Raw genomic sequence first — 18,635 nt, forward strand, 5'->3', positions numbered from 1 at the left:
AACAGAACTCAAGATATTCAGAGGCTCAATCACGTGGAGGTATTTAAGTGGGGTGGGGGAGGAAGGGTGGGTTCAAATTCAGATAAATTGGATTTTTTTTTAAAGTTGGTGAACATATTTTAGGGCTATGTAGTGGCATTGATGAGGTGTAATATAATTTGTAGAACTTTCATGGACTGTAACTGGTAAGAAAAATTTATGTAATGTGGTTGGATAATGGATATTCACTAATTAAAAAGAAAAGGTAGAATTTTAAACACTTAGGCAATAATTAAAAACCCTGCAACCATTTGACACTGACAATATAAATGAGACCCCCTGTAGGCATGCCGAGACAAAAATTATAAAGGTGCACAACTGTCCTTGGATTAATTTTGGTAACATGTTGTGCAGAAAAATTGAAATAATGGGTGGAATTTTCCCATCTTGCGCGCGGCCAGCTCTGTCAGGTGGGAATGGAGGAGAATCCAGTGGGAGTTAGAAAATCGAAAACCCGCCATTGCAAAAACAGGTCGCAATTCTCCTGATGGTGTTTTCGTGGTGAGTTGGTTATCTCGCCAACTAGTAGCGCAAAATCCATTTGTATTCGTTACATGTCATGAATGCTCATTAAAACAGCTGCTTGCCGGAATCTTGCCATGCTTTCCAATCTTCTGCCACGCCAGCAGGAAATTATGTTGACGTCAAACCCAATTTGAAAAGGGGTGACGTGCACAAGTCAGATCTTAGTTTGCTGGTAACTTTGAGGTGAGTGGAACATACCTGCCAAAGCACTGCGCCAGACTTGTTGCGATGATCGCCACTCTGTTAGGGCTGTCGGGTTGGTCCGCTCCTTCTCTTTGCTTTCATTGTCCCGAGGAACACCACTGTGCTGTGGTAATCATGCAGGCCTCCACTTTCAGAGAGTAGCACCTCATTCGGGGTGGTGGGCTATGAGGCAAGGGGTCAGGCTGACGAACATGAGGGGGTTAACAGGGAGGGAAGGCTGTAGAATGGCAGTTAGGGGAGAGGGCGAACATGAGGGGGGGCCTTTCTGGGCTCGCCCTCTAACCTCTTGTTGCCGCTGGAGTGAGCAGCTCTCTGCTCAGAAAGAAAGAAAGAAAGGAGGAAGACCCCCTTGCGATGAAAACCACTTAAAGTCAATAGCTTCATTTGCACTGTTAAAGGGCTACTCAGAACTCAGTTGCTACACTTCACAGTCGCTGCATCTCAAATGTAACACATAAGAATGCAGAATTTGGGAATGCTGGCAATTATGAAGGAGGCACAGCTGTATCATATATGGCATTCCATCAATAAAGGCCTGTCACTTGTTTACCAACTGTGCCACTCCTAATGGGACAAAGGACATTCACTCATTGACCATGAGCAACTGATTGGTCATTAGTATGCCACATCAAAGATTGGAGCATAGAGCAAGGTTGGGTCAATCATCTCACTTAAACTTTAGCATCCCACACAGGGCTCAAAATGTTACATATCTGCAGTGCCATCTTGGTCACTTTGATGTGTGTGCTAGTGTTTCAGGGACAAGGCAACACCATTCACCATGCAAGTAAGGCAGGAAAAGCTGTAGACCCTTACAGTCTCCAAACGTGTCATCCTCTGAGCTTTTTTGTCCTTGAATCATTAATGTTTCAATGTTTCCTTTCAGACAGAAGGCAAAAGCAGATATGGATCCAGGGCTCAATGCTGTCTTTGTCATGATCGTATTGCAGTGGAAGAGGTGAAGGATGGAGAGGCAACTGCGTGCGCAGCTTCAGCAGGAGGGAAAGAGTCAAGTGGAGCCAGAGCATGAACAAGAGGAGAAACCCAGACCTAGGGTTTATCGAGCCTCCTATTCACAATTGAGCCAGAGGCAATGCCATGCACGTCTGCGTTTGCCCGAGACCTGATACATCACATATGCCACATTCTTCTTGAAGACCTGACGCCACATGTAGCTGGAGGATATCTCCTGCCAGTGGCTTTGAAGGTGACCGCTGCACTCAATTTCTTAGCCTTGGTTCTTTCCAAGAATCATCAGGGAACCTGTCCGCAACACATTGATGCATAAAAGAAGTCACAGATGCCCTTTACATGAAGGCCCATCATTATGTCAAGTTTGCTCTGGACGAAGATTGCCAGACTACAAGGTTCACTGGCTTCACCTCCAGCTGAGGCTTCCCTGGTGTGCAATAGATTGCAACAATATGGCTATACAGAATCCATGGCAGCAGGCCCTAATGCAAGGATTGTTATTCCATCAATGTGCAACTGGTGTGTGATCACCGGAAGCACATACAGCATGTTTGCGCACTATATCCTGGGAGTTGCCATGACTCCTACATCCTGAGTCACTCCCAGGTGCCTGAGATTTTCGATCGTCTGCAGGGTTGGCTGCTTTGGGATATCGGGTACCCACTGAAGCGCTGGCTGATGACACTGGTGCGTTGCCCTCAGAGTCGTTCTGAAGAGAGCTACAATGCTGCTCATAGGGCCACATGATCCCTTATAGAGCAGATCATAGGGCTTCTGAAGGTGTGTTTCAGATGCTTGCACTGCTTGGGTGGCTCACTCCAAAACACTTCTGACAGGGTTTCCTGCATCATCGCAGTTTGTTGCACCTTTCATAATCTGGCTATGCAAAGAGATGACCCCCCGGCAGAGGATTACCTGGAGGAGAATGAAAGCTCATCAGAGGAAGAAGATCCAGAGGTCCAGGAACCTCAGGAGGCTGCTGAACGTCAGTATCAGTGCGATCACGCCATGGAAGAAGGAAGACGTGGGAGACGTGTCCATCATACGTTAATCGCTGACAGATTCCAGGAAGAGTAAAGTCATGGCCACATCTCTCCGGACCCTCAAAGCCATCTTCTTTTAACTTGGGATGTCTACCCAGTTGCAGCGAGAATGAGTCCCGCATTCACACTTGCCTTGTGAGTCTTTGCCAGGCCATGATCTTTACTTTGGCCCTGTGAGTGAGCTCACTCTGAGAACTGAGAGCCCACTTTGGAGCAAGATCGATGCAAGAGTAGACTTGAAGCCTTTGCCACCATCTAATGCAAACACTGCTGTGACTAAGAGATGGATATGCCTGGGAATCTCCTCTTCCTGTGGACATGCTTGGGGATCTCCTCCTCCTTTGTGTGTCTTTTCTTCTGCCACTACCACCAAGGAGAAGCACATGCTGCTCAATTATCAATGCTGATAAGCTACTCTCACTCAATGGTGGTCTTTGAGGAAGAAGGGTGAGAAACGCTGACATCTCACAGGATGCAGATACCAGTTCAACTGAGGCAATGTTAATCTCACAGTGGGGCACTATCACGGAGAAGGAGGAAGGCTAAATCTCATAATAAGAGAACTCCAAAGTACAAAATCGCAAAGCTTTCAGTTGACAGGAACATTCACACAACCATCAAATGTATTAACAAAAGTGCAATTTAGTTATATGTCTTAACACACCTGTGACCCAAAAGTGACATCGATTTTTCTTAACTTTCCTAACACCAGTGCTACGCTTGAGTGCAGCCCCGACATCCACAGCAGAGGTGGAGGCAGCCTCCTGATTGCTATGTCCTGATGTCTGTGTTGACCCTGGTGGCCCGTGACCTGGAGGACCCCAGCCTGATAAGGGTCATCTGCTCAAGCAGAAGTGCCTTTGGCAGCCTGAGAAGCTAGAGTGGATGGGCTCTCAGGCAGAGGGGGCTGTGAGCAGCTTCACACTGTTGGAGTGTCCTGAGAGAAGGCCCCGGGGTGTTGGGCTGACGCTCATCCTCCCTTTGGATGCCCGAGGGCCCCGCCCTGACTCCTGCAGGAGATGGTGTGCCCAGAGGGAGGTCAAGGTGCCTCGTTGCCAACGTACTGATGGTGCCCACCAGGATGTGTGCCCATGGAGCGCAAGGCCGAGCTCAAATTCAACAAGACCTGCTGGACCAAGGTCTCTGGTGGATGCCAGCCTTCTCATGGTGAACTCGAGGCGCTTGCATGCTGGAGCCATGACATCAGATAGAATGCGAACGGACTCCTCCATTGTTTGCTCTGGTCCACTGAGTGACTGTGGAATCTCTGCGATGTTCCGCCTCCTGTCATTGCATCTCCAGCATATCTTCCAGAGGATCATCATCTGGCTCAGAGCGAGTAGGTGGCTAGTCTCCAGCAGCTGCTCCAACTGCTGCGTCACTGGACGTGTCACTGAGGTGTTCCCCAGAAAGTGAACCTGAGCCTAATCTACATCTGTGCCCCACCAACGTGTGTGTGTCTCAGCTGGTGGGAGGGTGCACGTTAGTGCCATGATGGTTCTTCTGGAGCTTCATCCTTGGGCACACACAGGTGTTGCTGGAATGGCTTGGGGATCTCGATGTGCTTGTGCCTAGAAAATAGAAAAGAGAGATTCAGTTAATGAGCATGAGCTACATAAGACTGCACGTGACTTACTGCGAATGTCAGGATTTGATGAGGTGATGGAGCTGTGACCCATACTAGGTTGGTTGGAGAGGCCAATATCTCCTTTCCGACAGGAGCGATCCCTGTCACCTCCACCAGCTCAGCTGCAGCTTCCTCAAATTCAGAGGGTGAGTAGGTCGGATGTCCCTCCCCGGTCTGTGCTCTCTTGTGCCTATTGTGTGTCATCTTGGCCTGCATGAAGAAGAAAGATAGGTATGTGATGAGAAGGGATGAGATTGGATGAGATGCATCTTTCGTTTGTGGCGAACCCTCAGAAGGGCCAGAGGCTGGAGTCTGAGTAACATGATTTTTGGCATGGTGGTGATGTGAAAGCCTGTGAGAGAATGAGTGTTGATATGTGTCCCCTGCTAATGGTTGCGTGAAACCCCTGAAGAGAGTAGCCATTTGAGTGCATAATGCCGTGATAGTTTGATTTTGGAGGATGTTGAAGGATGACTTACCCTGGCAGAATGGATGAAATCATTCGTCCTTTTCCTGTACTGTGTGGCACTTCGGGCGTGGGTGTCAGCTGCGCTGATCTGCTCCGCTATGGTGTCCCAGGCCTGAGGTGAGGCTGCTGTGCTTCCTGCAGCCATCTTTGGGGTACAACATGTGCCATTGTTCCTGCACCCCTCTGACCAAGGCCAGATGGGTGAAGCGGGATGCAGACTTTGTCCTGATGCTCTTGGCCTCTCTCTTATGGGTTGCAGGCATCTCTGGTGGGCTGGAGAGATTGAGATTGTGTGTTGGACTGGTGTTTAAACATGGGTCCTGGACCTTATAACCCGCCAGCTAATGGTGGGTGGACGCATCAGCTCCTGACCCACCAGGTGATTCAGAGTGACATGCGCCTCTGCATTATTAATGAGGCTCCAAGCACAGAATTGGGCATGAGTTGCTGCCATTACGGACACCAGGCTTGGCACTGCCGAAACTGGCTGTCACTGCGCGTAGTTTCGTTTTGGGAAAACTCCACCCAGTGTTTTGAAAACCCGTCGTTGCTTTTCAACACTGAAACCTAGAGTATTTCCACAGTTTTAGACCTTTTTCCGTTTGTGATATTGTGTAAAACATAGAAAATAGTTCTTTTATTTATATTTGAAATTGGAGTAGTTTTCTGTTTTGTATATTCAAATATAGCAAGCTTAAAATTACTGAACTTAATTGAAAAATATAAAACCAAAATATATGACTTCACATCCCCCTTCATCCAAGAGAATGAGGATGAAGTTATGGAACTCGGGGAGACGGACTGCGAGGTTCTTGAGCAAATTGATATAGGGAGTGACAAGGTATTGGAGTTGTTGGCAGGCTTAAAAGTGGAGAAATCTCCAGTTCTGGATGATTTGCATCCCAGACTGCTGAGCGAGGCAAGGGAGGAGATCGCAGGGGTATCTGACTCAAATATTTAATTCCTCTCTGGCCACGGGGGAGGTGCCAGAGGACCGGAGAACAACTAATGTGGTTCCACTATTTAAGAAGGGTTGTAGAGATAAGCCAGGGAACTACAGACCAGTGAGTCTCATGTCAGTGATAGGGAAACTATTGGAGAAAATTCTGAAGGAGAGAATCTATCTCCACTTGGAGAGGCAAGGTTTGATCAAGGATAGTCAGCATGGCTTTGTCAGAGGGAGGTCATGCCTAACAAATTTGATTGAATTTTTTGAGGAGGTGACCAGATGTGTAGATGAGGGTAGTGTAGTTGATGTAGTTTATATGGATTTCAGCAAAGCCTTTGACAAGGGCCCACATGGGAGACTTATAAAGAAGGCAAGTGCACATGGGATACAGGGTAATTTGATAAGGTGGATTCAAAATTGGCTTAGTTGTAGTTGACAGAGGGTGGTGACAGAAGGCTGCTTTGGTGACCGGAAGCCCGTGTCCAGTGGTGTACCACAGGGATCTGCTGAGTCCCCTATTATTTGTCATTTACGTAAACGACATAGATGACTATGTGGGGGTTAGGATTAGTAAGTTTGCAGATGACACAAAAATTGGCCGGGCGGTTAACAGTGAGGTTGAGTGTCTTGGGCTTCAGGAAGATATAGACAGGATGCTCAAATGGGCAGATAAGTGGCAGATGGAATTTAACCCTGAAAAGTGTGAGGTGATATACTTTGGAAGGAGTAATTTGACAAGGAAGTATTCAATGAACGGCATGACACTAGGAAGTTCTGAGGAACAAAGGGACCTTGGCATGTGTGTCTCTTGATCTCTGAAGGCGGAGGGGCATGTTAGTGGGGTGATGAAAAAGGCATATGGGACACTTGCCTTTATCAATCGAGGCGTAGATTACAAAAGTAGGGAGATCATGTTGGCGTTGTATAGAACCTTGGTGAGGCCACAGCTGGAGTATTGTGTGCAATTCTGGTCGGTCGCCACATTATAGGAAGGATGTAATTGCACTGGAGGGGGTGCAGAGGAGATTCACCAGGATGTTGCCTGGGATGAAGCATTTAAGTTATGAAGAGAGGTTGGATAGACTTGGGTTGTTTTTCATTGGAGCAGAGAGGACTGAGGAGCAACCTGTTCGAGGTGTACTAGATAATGAGGGGTATGGACAGGGTGCTTAGGGAGCAGCTGTTCTCCTTAGTTGAAGGGCCAGTCACAAGGGGACATAATTTCAAGGTGAGGGGCAGGAGGTTTAGGGGGGAGATGAGGAAAAGCTTTTTTAACCAGAGGGTGGTGACGGTCTGGAATGCGCTGCCTGGGAGGGTGGTGGAGGCGGGTTGCCTCACATCCTTTAAAAAGTACCTGGATGAGCACTTGGCACGTCATAACATTCAAGGCTATGGGCCAAGTGCTGGTAAATGGAATTAGGTAGGTCAGGTGTTTCTCGTGTCGGTGCAGACTCGATGGGCCGAAGGGCCTCTTCTGCCCTGTGTGATTCTGTGATGACCAAAAATGTCATTCTGCCACACATTAAGATAGAATGTAAAATGTTGGTTTTTTTGGGTTTAAAGATGATTAATTGCTTTGAGCTCGGCGATTTCAATATTGCATGCAGTTGCGTAAAATGTTTTGTTAGGATCTATAATTTAATGCTTCATTTCAAGTTTATAGTTTTCTTTTAACTTCTGAAAAGATTGCATCATTGAAGCTCTGGCTAACCCTGAGAAAGAGAGGATGAAGCATGATGACACCACCATCTCAACCTGGTTGCAGAGTCAGTGGAATTTTTTTTCAGTTTTGTTGCTATTTTGCAGTAGTTTTAATCACTTGCATTTTATTTTTAATTATATCTTTGTCGAGAATTCAATAAAATTGAGGAATTAAATTATAAAAATGCTACAAATAATGACTGTCATCTTAAAATGAAAGAAGACAGATTTTTGGTGGAGAGTCCCTACCTTCTAGTGTAAGTAAGGAATGATTGGGTCGAATAGGCCTGTATTCACTGGAGTTTAGAAGAATGATAGGGGATCTTATTGAAACATGTGAAATTCTGACAGGGCAGAACAGACTGGATGCAAGGATGATTCCTCTGCCTGGGGGGGAGGTGGGCTGGGTGCGCAGTGGTCGAGAACAAGAGGCCACAGTCTCAGAATACATGTGGTAGATCATTTAGGGCTGAGATGAGAAATTTCTTCACGCAGAGGGTGGTGAAACTGGAATTCTCCACCCAAGTCACTGAATATATTTAAGAAGGAAATAGATTTCTAGACCCTAAAGACAAGGGGCATGGGGAGAGAGCGGGAGCATGGCATTGAGATAGAGGATCAGCCTTGGCCATGTTCAGAGCAGGCCCGGAGGGCCAAATTACCTACTACTATTTGTGATGTTTCTTTGTAAATTTTGACTTAGGACAGTTCACTCTAAGTACACGTAGTTATGTTTCCAGCGCTTTGGTCATTCAAACTTCTAAGATTCACTGGTTTTACTAATTTAAAGAATTTTTTTTGTATTAATATACAAAGATCTCAATTGTTTTTTGAAGTGATATGATGATAATTAATCTCTCTGAACAGGTCTGGCAAGTTTTTGTGGTGCGATTTTCAGAAAATATCCCATAGAACTTACTGGTCTTCTGCAGTATGTTGCAAACCAACTAAAGGCTGGGAAAAGGTACAATTATTGTCTGCGCAGGAAACAGGGCTTTTAATTTGCAATTTGGTATCATTCAACAAGTATAATTTCTGAGCATACCAACATCCACAAACTGTGTACTCTGTTATTTGTATATGCAAGTTTTAGTTTTGCTTTAAATAAAAGAAAAGCTACAAATGGTTTAATTAAGAAAATACATCTTGTTAATTTTTGTTGCTACTATTTTTTGCCAGATACCAATTGCAGCTGAAACCTATGGTTCTGAGCCTCTGCTAAGTATTGACCTACAGCTTATCAGCTGCCTTGTGTGTATCTGGCTAGATAACTGTCCTGATTTTTTTGATTTTTTTGGGCATTCCACTTGGAATCAAATTTGAGGTTAGGAAGCTGAGACACACACCTGCATCCTCAATCGTGCCTGAATCTTCATTTGTAATTTTAACCTTTTCTGACATTGAGTGAATTACTATAATGTTGGAGCAAACACTTTTGAAGCTTAAATTAATCTTCTATAGTAAATATTCAGTCCTGTAAATGTTTTGATGATCTGTGGACTGCAAAAAAACTTCTGTTCTTGATGTCATTGTGTTATGACACAGCAGTTGGTAAAAGCTGAGTTATTTAAAATCTCAGAAGGCAACTTTAAACTGTCATTATCTATGTTTTCAATTGGTATGTTTGAGATGCAACTCTGAATTCAGAAATTAAACCACCAAACCTTAGAGGTTTTTTTTTATATAAATTAAACTAAACATTTATTAATTTTGCAAGGTATTAAACACTTAGACATCTACAAATTACTACCATAATAACTGTTAAACAAATCCTCAAATTAATCACTCCTAAAATCTTCACAAGGCAACAAAAGCCCATAAACTTTAAACAGACAGCAGGTAAAGCACATTTTATTTTAGGAATTCAAAATGAGGTTCCTTTCAATTGTTTCCTTTGCAGACAGTTGGAGGCTTACAGGTGCTTAGATATCACATGCCTCTGACTTCCACACACAAACTCCTCTCAGTTTATACCTAGCTATCCCTTTGATTGTAAATTCTCATTGCATCACCAGGCCCTTTGAACTCCACTTCTTCTAACAATCAAACCCCTTTCATAGCACCAATTTTATTAGTAATATAAACATATTGCCTGGTGTCTCCTAGCTAGGTGCAAGATTTCACCCCCAATCTTTGAATGGCTTATTCAACAAAATTCAAATGCACTGTAAACTTACACCTCAAAACTACTATACATCAAAGCACCCAGACTGGCTGGCTTTAATCCAATTCTCACACACCCCCACACACACCCACAGACACAAACCCTACTGCAAGTCCAATTTAAAATAATTTCTAATAACATTATATACATTAATATCTCTTCATGACACATTGCTATTTTCTGTTCAACTTATTCTTTAATTTTTTCAACATAGTTTTGATTTGCTCATCCTAAAAGAAGTGGTGCAGAAGATGGCTGGTATTGAAATTACAGAGGAAATGACAACAGAGCAATTGGAAGCCATGACTGGTGGAGAGCAGTTAAAAGCTGAGGCAAGGCAGTTTTACATTCTAAAACACTTGTAAAATGTTATGTAGAGCAATTGACCTACCATTGAAAAATTTGCTATGAAGAAACTGCTGTAACTTTGGCTATAGGAAAAAATAATCTCGAGATGTGTAGATTCCAGTATGTTCTGCTCTGCATTGAAATAAATGGGGAGCATAAATCTGAAGTTTCTGAAACATAATGAAAGAACACTCCAGGTGTTTGCAGTTAGTATTTCTATCAGTGCTTTTTTATTATTATTCATTTATGGGATGTGGGCATCGCTGGCTAGGCCAGCATTTATTGCCCATCCTTAATTGCCCTTGAGAAGGTAGTGGTGAGCTGCCTTCTTGAACTGCCGCAGTCCATGTGGTGTAGGTGCACCCACAATGATGTTAGGGAGAGTGTTCCAGGATTTTGACCCAGTGGCAGTGAAAATCTCTCACGTCTAACCAGGTTGCAAAATTGTATAAATGTTGGGTGGGTTGTGACATTTGCCAATTTAACTTGCATTTTTGTTGGCTTAAACAGCAGTAGCATCAGGCAACATCTTCATTTTTTTATGGTTGTTGCCTTGAGTAGAATTAAGTTGTACGTCGTAGGTTATCAAGTTGGTCCAAAGTACATGGTAGTTGTCATTTTCCAGTTGGTACCATGTGAAAACCATAACTTCTATTGTCAAGGCAAATTTCTGTTATTGTTATGGATTGGATAGAGAAGCGAAAATGGTTTATAATGTAGGCAGAGGTCAAGTATTCCTATTATTGCCTTGTATTCTATTTTGTTATTGGGTGCCAATGTTGAGATTGACTATTAAACTTGAAGTTTTGATTTGGTTGAAATCCCTTCTGTAACATACGGAGGTGGTAAGTTTTTCATATTAAAATTTGAAACTGCTAAATTCTAATTACCAATGGTATTTTTTCAAATCAATACTTGTTAAAAATTTTGATTCAGGGGTGTGAAAAACTTGTGTTTCATGGTAAAATATTTTTGCTTCTGTTTTCAGGGTGGCTACTTTGGACAGATTAGGAACACAAAGAAGTCATCCCAGCGGCTAAAAGATGCACTGCTCGACCATGACCTGGCCCTTCCCCTTTGTCTCCTTATGGCTCAGCAGAGAAATGGTGTTATTTTCCAGGAGGGGGGTGAGAAGCACCTCAAATTAGTTGGAAAATTGTACGATCAGGTAAGCATTATAAATATACAGTGAATGAGTTTAATAATCCATATAACAGTTTTCGTAAGCAGTGGGATTATAAAATTGACAATTATATAGGAATTTTCAATCAGATTTGTTGGTTCATATTTGAGAGGCACTGTGCATTTTCTAAACAAAGCAGCCTGATTGATGAGCACTACATTCACATGTTTAAATGTCAACCCCTTCCACCACCAGCATGCTGTGATTATTGTGTGTACTATTGAAAGAATGCACTGCAGCAACTCGTCAAGGCTTCTTTTGTAGTACCTTCCAATTTCTACTGCTTATGTGGGCAAGGGGTGTATGGGAACATCATCTCCATCACTTTGAGATCACTTTTGTCATGGTTGTGAAGAAAAATAAAGGATACTGTGTTCTAGTATTAATCTATAGATTTTCTTTTCATTTTATTTCTCCCTTTTCAGCCTGAGCAGTGCGTTTTACAACTTACATCTGTGCTTGTGTGACAAGTTTTAACACTGTCAAATTAATATTGTTCATACTTTCAAGCATTATATTAGTTCACTCAGATTTATGAAACAATATACAAAATGCTTGGAAATCCAATTTTCACTCCAAACTAAATACACCCTACTTGCTTTTGCAGTGCCATGATACTCTGGTGCAGTTTGGAGGATTTTTAGCTTCAAACCTAAGTACAGAAGACTACATCAAACGAGTGCCTTCAATTGATGTTCTTTGTAATCAGTTTCACACACCTCATGATGCTGCATTTTTCTTGTCACGTCCTATGTATGCACACCACATTTCGGTAAGTGCAGTGCTGTATTTGGCAGCTACTTTCCAGTTGATGTGCAAGGTTACTATGTTGGTGATACTTTTTCCCTTTTATATCTTTTCTGTAAGAAGGGCAATCTATCGGTACATGTCACATGAAATGGGACTTTAAACATTGGCTGGCTCTGATCCAAGTTTAAAATGTCTGCAATTCAACACTTTCTAATAAGAAGTCAGTTTGGTTTGGTTTCTAAATTGATGATTGAGCTATTTAGTAGCATCAGAAGAATGATGCTCAGGTGGGAGAACCCTTCTTATTAATTTTTTCCTTTTGCATTGTGCTGCCCATTTGGGCTTGTTAAGGCCCAATCTGGGCATGGTCCCACATTATATGGATTCCCTGCAAACAAAACTCAGAACCTCAGTCTGAGAAAATTCAGCTCTTGGATAGATTGCAAACAACAGTTTGGCTGTTTCACAATGGATCGTTCTATTGGCAGAGGGAATGCAGCATGGGTACTGAGAGCTGCAAATGAAGAAAATAAAATTACCAAAACATTGGTGCACTTGAGGCAATCCTGAATTTTTTTCAGTACCAATTGCGTTTTCTTAATTCTTGCTGCTAAAGGAATTATGCTTGCAATCTGTCACTTTTTACTGCAAGGTACACAGTTCATCTTATTGAAATGTGGGGAAAAAATGCTAAGAATTAAGTAGAGGCCTAGATCAATAGTTTGCCTTTTCTTTAATACTTGCTATTTTAAATTGATTTTATTTAGTTGAGCTTGATGTCACTGGATGAAGCATACACATTCTCACTTGTCTTCCAAATTATCTCTGAGCTTTTTACTTATTTAATGGTTTTAGCGCTTGAACTCAGTTAATTTTTTAGTTGGTCTTGGGAATTCTGCCACCTTGGGTAGATACAGTATTTTGTTTTGGTTCTAAGCAGTGATCCTGAAGCAGAAATAGTAATGGATGTTGTCAAATGTCAGGAAAGGCACCACTGCTGTTAACATTTCACAGTCGGTGTTTATTTCTGTATCTGTAATGATAAAGGGCCACTGGGTTCACACACTACACACTGGTTGACTTCAACTCTGTTCAAGACTTCGATTCCTGGGAGATGGAAAAACAGAGATTCGACTCCAATTTGGGAATCCTCTGCAAACTCATTAACTATCATTCAAACCCCAAGAGATCCCAGATACATTTTATTTTAGGAACATAGGAACAGGAGTTGGCCATTCAGGACGTTAAGCCTGCTCTGCCATTCAATTAGATCATGGCATTTACCTCAATGTCACTTTCCTGCACTATCTCCGTACCCCTTGATATCATTAGTGTCATTATTTTCCAAAATAATTCACTCCCACTTTCCATAAAATGTGATTACCTCATTTTAGAGTATTTTCATTAATTCACGGGATGTGGGTGTCACTGGTTAGGCCAGCATTTATTGCCCATCCCTAATTGCCCTTGAGAAATTGAGTGGCTTGCTAGGCCATTTGAGAGAGGGCATTTTAAAAGTCAATCACATGACTGTGGATCCAAAACTACATGTAAGCCAGACCAGGTAAGGACAGCAGATTTCCTTCTCTAAGGGACATTAGTGAACCAGATTTTTTTTTTTTAATGGCAATCGACAATGACTTCATAGTCATCATTAGACTTTTATTTCCAGACTTTTTATTGAATGTAAATTCCACCATCTGCTGTGGTAGAATTTGAACCCAGGTCCCCAGAGCATTACCCCAGATCTCTGGATTACGAGTCTAGTTACAATATCACAATGCCACTGTCTCCCCTTAAAGGAGTAGAAGCAAACAGTCTTCAGTACTTTGCTCCAGAAATCTGCTTCAAGTGTTGATTACCTTCTGGAAAAAAATAAAACTTATGTATCCAAACTCACTCCCTGCTTCCTTTGAATTTGTATGGATGGCTCCAAGTTTGACCTCACCCCATCTCAAACATGCAAGCAGCTTGCTTGACCTCCATGTCTTTAATTATCTTAACTACCTGGGTCAGATCTCTTCCACATCCCCTCCCAGTCAAGTATAGGTCTTCACCATCAACTCAGTTTTCATGCTTTAAAGGTTTCAGATAGAAAATTGCCCCTCCTCTGAGTAACTACTCTGTTTATAACTTGTAAAAATATTTTTTGGGTGCCAGTTAGTGATAAATTCCAATTTTAACCACTAGCTTCTTGTCATCACACCTTGTTTTTGCCTTCAAATAAATGGAAAAGATTTACTTTTCCTTCAATACTTTATTTAAAGTTTTCCTATTGTTTAGAACATTGCAGTCATCTGCATCTAGTTCTATTTCGTACTTAGCTGCTGCTGTCTCCCTTTTAAAAAAAAATACTGTGCCAGCTTAGTACTCCTAAACTTGCTATAACCGCGTCTTTTAAATTTTGCAGTAGGGTGGCCTGAATTTCCAAGGAGTTTCCTCCTGACCCTCGAGATGACTGATCAGTTGTGTCTCAAAAAAAAACAAGAACCTCTTTACGTTTTTATTAACTACTTACTCATTCCTATTACTTAGGATTGTACATCCTTCTCAAGTACTCAGAAGAATCGTCATTGTTCTTGCGAGAAGAGGTTGTGCATCTGTGACTTCAGCATCCTTGCACTAGTGGGGAGAGAAGGTTTCTGGGATGGGGAGAGAGGTCCATTTCAGCCTGTAATGGATTTTGTGTCTAAATTGTGGCTACACACTGTGGGCAGGATTTTCTGATCATTGGGTGGGCGGGCCCAGGAGAGGTTGGGAAACGGTCCACTGCCTGCAATTTCATGCTGGCTGGCCAATTAACCGCCAGCCAACGTGAAAGGTGCACTGAGAAACTCAGCGCTGCCAGGGTGGGGGCAGGAGGAGTGCAAGCGCTTGAGCCTGCACATGCGTGGGGGAGCATGCTCTGAAAGCTCCCTGAAGGTGCAGAGCTGCCTCAGGGAGCTGAAGAATTCTAGAAACAAAAATAAAGATTTTAAGAATGAGAGAAACATGCCCACACATATGACTTAGTTACATGAAGAGGGACATATTAAAAATGATGCTTAAATTTTTTATTTTTTTATATTACTGTTGGAAACCTCATCCTGCCCATGGATGAGATTGCGTAAAAAAAAATCGAAAGGCTGCCTCACCAATTCGCCCCACCACCAACCAGAAGGTTGGACGGGCAGTGAAAAATAGGTTTCAATTAACTGATTAACGGCTTAATAGTCCTCTTAATTTTCGGTGACTGTGCTGCCAACTCTCTCACGCACGTGCATGCCGACCAAAATATCGCACGAGCGCATGATGACAACAGGATGCTCGCCCAATGTCATTGCTCGCTATTTCCTGCCCAATCAGGTTGGGTGCGCGCCTGCCCGCAGGACGTAAAATCCTACCCTGTGAATATCTCTGGACCTGGAGAAGCAAATTTGTAATATCTACTGTCTTGAAAAGACATTGATTTTGGTGAGATTCCTTCATCATTTTCAGGTATATTAGTATCCTTCTCTTTGTGGATGGAAACTGATCTGGAGATGGCTTTGTGAGGTTTCTCAGGCATGCAATCCTGCTATAATCCAGAGCCCTCTTAGCAAAGTTGTCTGTTTTTAGTCTTGGGTATTATTTGTTTTTTCTGTGTTAATTATTTGGTATGCTTAGTAAGTTTAATAGCCTTACAGTCTGCTACAAAGTTAAATATTTATGTTTAACATAGAGAATTTATATCTGCGGTAGGTAGGCTGCATTATTTCCCCAAGTAATCCTTTGTTATATGTGCAATTGACTCAGTTTTGCACTGATTTTAACTTACACGTGTGACTTGAATCTCATGCACATGCTGGTAAGTTTCTTTAGAGTTGATTGCAAAGTATGTAATTTCCAGGGAAAAAAGCTCCCTCCTTTGTATCTTTTTTTGAAGAACGCATTCCCTTCAGAAACTGGTCCCTGCTCTCGAGCCTCACTGTTTTAAGAAAATTGCCAGTAATCCTGGATTGATCAAGGCATCTACATGAAGGCAAATGAGTTGTCTAATGATCCAGAGGAATCCCTCCCAACAGGAACCAGCAGAATATGGCCTACTTCTGCTGTGTCTCAATCACCTCAGGACAGGCATTGGCCACTGGGGGTACAGGCAAACAAATTCTGTTGATTGTGACTGCTGGAGAGGCATCCCAAATGCTGAAACCACTCATAGAATGTCCTCTACTACTAGAGCCCTGCAGCCATGAAGATCTGATTTTCTTCAACTTTCCAGCCAGAGCCTGTCTGGAACAGTGGTGATGGAAGGGGAAATAGCATGAGGAAAAGAACTGGGTTGTCCTGTTTTTTGTGTCACAAGAAAAAGCAAATTTTTACCTCTGTGACTGGAAAAGATCAATTGCATTTATTGATGTTTGACATTCTGCCTTTGGTAAAAAATAACATTCTGGTAGGCATTTTTGGATTTAGACCTAGAGGAGGTGGTGTCAAAATATGCTGATTTTGGCAAAATAGGAATGTAGTTATTTCTTAAGATCAAAGAAAGCTGCAGAGGAATATTCAAAAGATGGGGGATTGGGCTAAATGGCAAATGCACTTCAGTGTCATTTAGTCTGAGGTGATTCACTTTGATTGAAAAGAAATAATAGTAATTAGATTCTGAATGTAAGTAGGCTTGTTGCTGTGGAAGAACAGAGGGACTTGTGTGTGCTTTTTCACAGGACATCAAAGGCAGCATCCCTGGGCTTTGTCACAAGGTATACCACAGAAAAGCTGAGAGATAACAATGTGATTTGTATAAAGCTTTATGACCGTAGTTGGAGTACTATGTGCAGAATTGGGTTCAACACCAAAAGAAAGATATTGAGGGCATAGAGATGGCGCAATGAAGAATCAAAAGGATGCTGCCTGGAATGAGGAAATACAAATAAGAGAAAAGATTTGAAACGCTGTATTTTTTTTGTTGGAACAATGCTAATCACAGAATGGTGTAATAGAGATGCTTAAAATTCTAAAAGGCTAAAGGATAAATAGGATCTAACTGTTTCAAGAACAACAACTTGCTTTTACATAGCACCTTTCACATAGTAAAATATCCCAAGTTGCTTCACTGGATTGTAATTTACAAAAATGGAAACCAAGCCAGAGAAAGATATTAAGACAGGTGATCAAGTACTTAAAAAAGAGAAAAACTTTTCATGAACACTGGATGTCTCGAAGCACTTTCCAGGCGATGAAGTACTTTTGAAGCGTATTTGCTATTGTAATTTAAGAAATGCAGCAGCCAATTTGTGCACAGCAATGTGAGAGTGATGGAATAATATGTTTCATTTGCGATGTTGGTTGAGCAATATATATTGGCCAGGACATCAGGACTAACTTGTGTAAGCTTCGTCTGCGTTGGAGTGTCAGCCGTGATTTTTGTCTTGGTCAAAGAGTAGGTTTTAAGCAGTATCATAAAGGAGGCATGAGAAGTGGTTAGATAAAGAGGCTTGATGGTGAAAATTTTGGAATTTAGAAACTAGATGGCTAAAGGCATGGTGGAGTAAAATAAGTTTTGTGGGGTACAGAAGAGGTCAATTAGAGTAGGGCTGGAGGGAGTTATAGAGTTGAGGAAGGGTGAAACCGTGGATGAATTTGCAAACAAAGATGAAAATTTTAAAGTTGAGGTGTTGGTGGAGTAGGAGCCAGTTTATGTCAGAAACTAGAACGGTGATGATGAGCACTTGGTGAGAGTTGGAAATGCTAGGGAATCATTGGGATAGTTGAGTCTGGAGATGACCAAGGCATAAATGAGGATTTCAGCAACAAGTGGCTGAGGAAGGGGTGAAGATGGGTCGTATTTCAGTGATGGAAGTTGGTGGCCTTTGTTACGGAGAGCATATGAGGTTAAAAGCACAGCTCCAAGTCACCTACCATGAGCTTATGAATGACTTGATTCAGCTTGAGAATGTGGCCAGGTAGAGAGAGAACTGGTGGCTAGCGAACTGAATTTGTAGTGGGGCAGATGACAATGAGTTTGGTATTCCAATAATTAATTGGAAAATTTGGCTCATCCAAGACTGGATTTTGGAGAAGCAGTTTTGACAGCACAGGTAGTGGCGTGGTTGAGAGAGAGAGATAGTCGCATGGTAGGGTTGGCCATGGTCATGTACTTGTGGAACCTGACTGTGTCTGGATGAAATAAAAACAAAAATAGCTAGAAAAGCTCAGCAGGTTTGGCAGCATCTGTGGAGAGGAAGACAGAGTTAATGTTTTGAGTCCGTATGTCTCCCCGTTCATCAGAACTAAAGAAAAATAGAAATGAGGTGAAATATAAGTTGTTTGAGGGGGGTGGGACAGGTGGAGCTGGATCGAGGGCCAGTGATAGGTGGAGGCAAAGAAGAGATTGCCAAAGATATCATAGACAAAAGGACAAAGGGGTGTTGATGATGGTGAAATTAGCTAAAGGATGTGCTAATGGTGACATTAAGGGTAGAAAACAGGACGAGCAAGTGACAGATGGCCTGGCTGGGGTAGGGGGAAGGGATCAAATTGGGCTAAAAGGTGGAGATAAAACAATGGTTAGAAATAAATTTAAAAATAATAATGGAAATAGGTGGGAACAGAAAAATATATATTTCAAAAATATATATAAATTATTAGAAAAAAGGGGATTGGAAAGGGGGTGGGGATGGAGGAGAGAGTTCATGTTCTG

The 18,635-nt window shown here is 42.3% G+C and overlaps 1 protein-coding gene across 4 annotated transcripts in view; it reads left to right on the forward strand.

The window, feature by feature from the left end:
- Nucleotides 1-18,635, forward strand: part of thoc2 (THO complex 2) — a 167,655-nt gene that overhangs the window by 91,464 nt on the left and 57,556 nt on the right. For all 4 annotated transcript variants that reach the window (XR_005944023.1, XR_005944024.1, XM_041195847.1 and 1 more), the window contains 5 exons: nt 7,514-7,594; nt 8,397-8,493; nt 9,908-10,025; nt 11,030-11,209; nt 11,832-11,996. Coding sequence is in view for 2 of the 4 variants with exons in the window: in XM_041195847.1 (XP_041051781.1) it covers nt 7,514-7,594; nt 8,397-8,493; nt 9,908-10,025; nt 11,030-11,209; nt 11,832-11,996 (641 nt within the window). In the remaining 2 variants the exon portion in view is untranslated. The remainder of the gene's footprint in view (nt 1-7,513; nt 7,595-8,396; nt 8,494-9,907; nt 10,026-11,029; nt 11,210-11,831; nt 11,997-18,635) is intronic.

Source organism: Carcharodon carcharias, chromosome 9 (genome assembly GCF_017639515.1).
Source record: "Carcharodon carcharias isolate sCarCar2 chromosome 9, sCarCar2.pri, whole genome shotgun sequence".
In the NCBI taxonomy this organism is placed as follows: Eukaryota; Metazoa; Chordata; class Chondrichthyes; order Lamniformes; family Lamnidae; genus Carcharodon; species Carcharodon carcharias.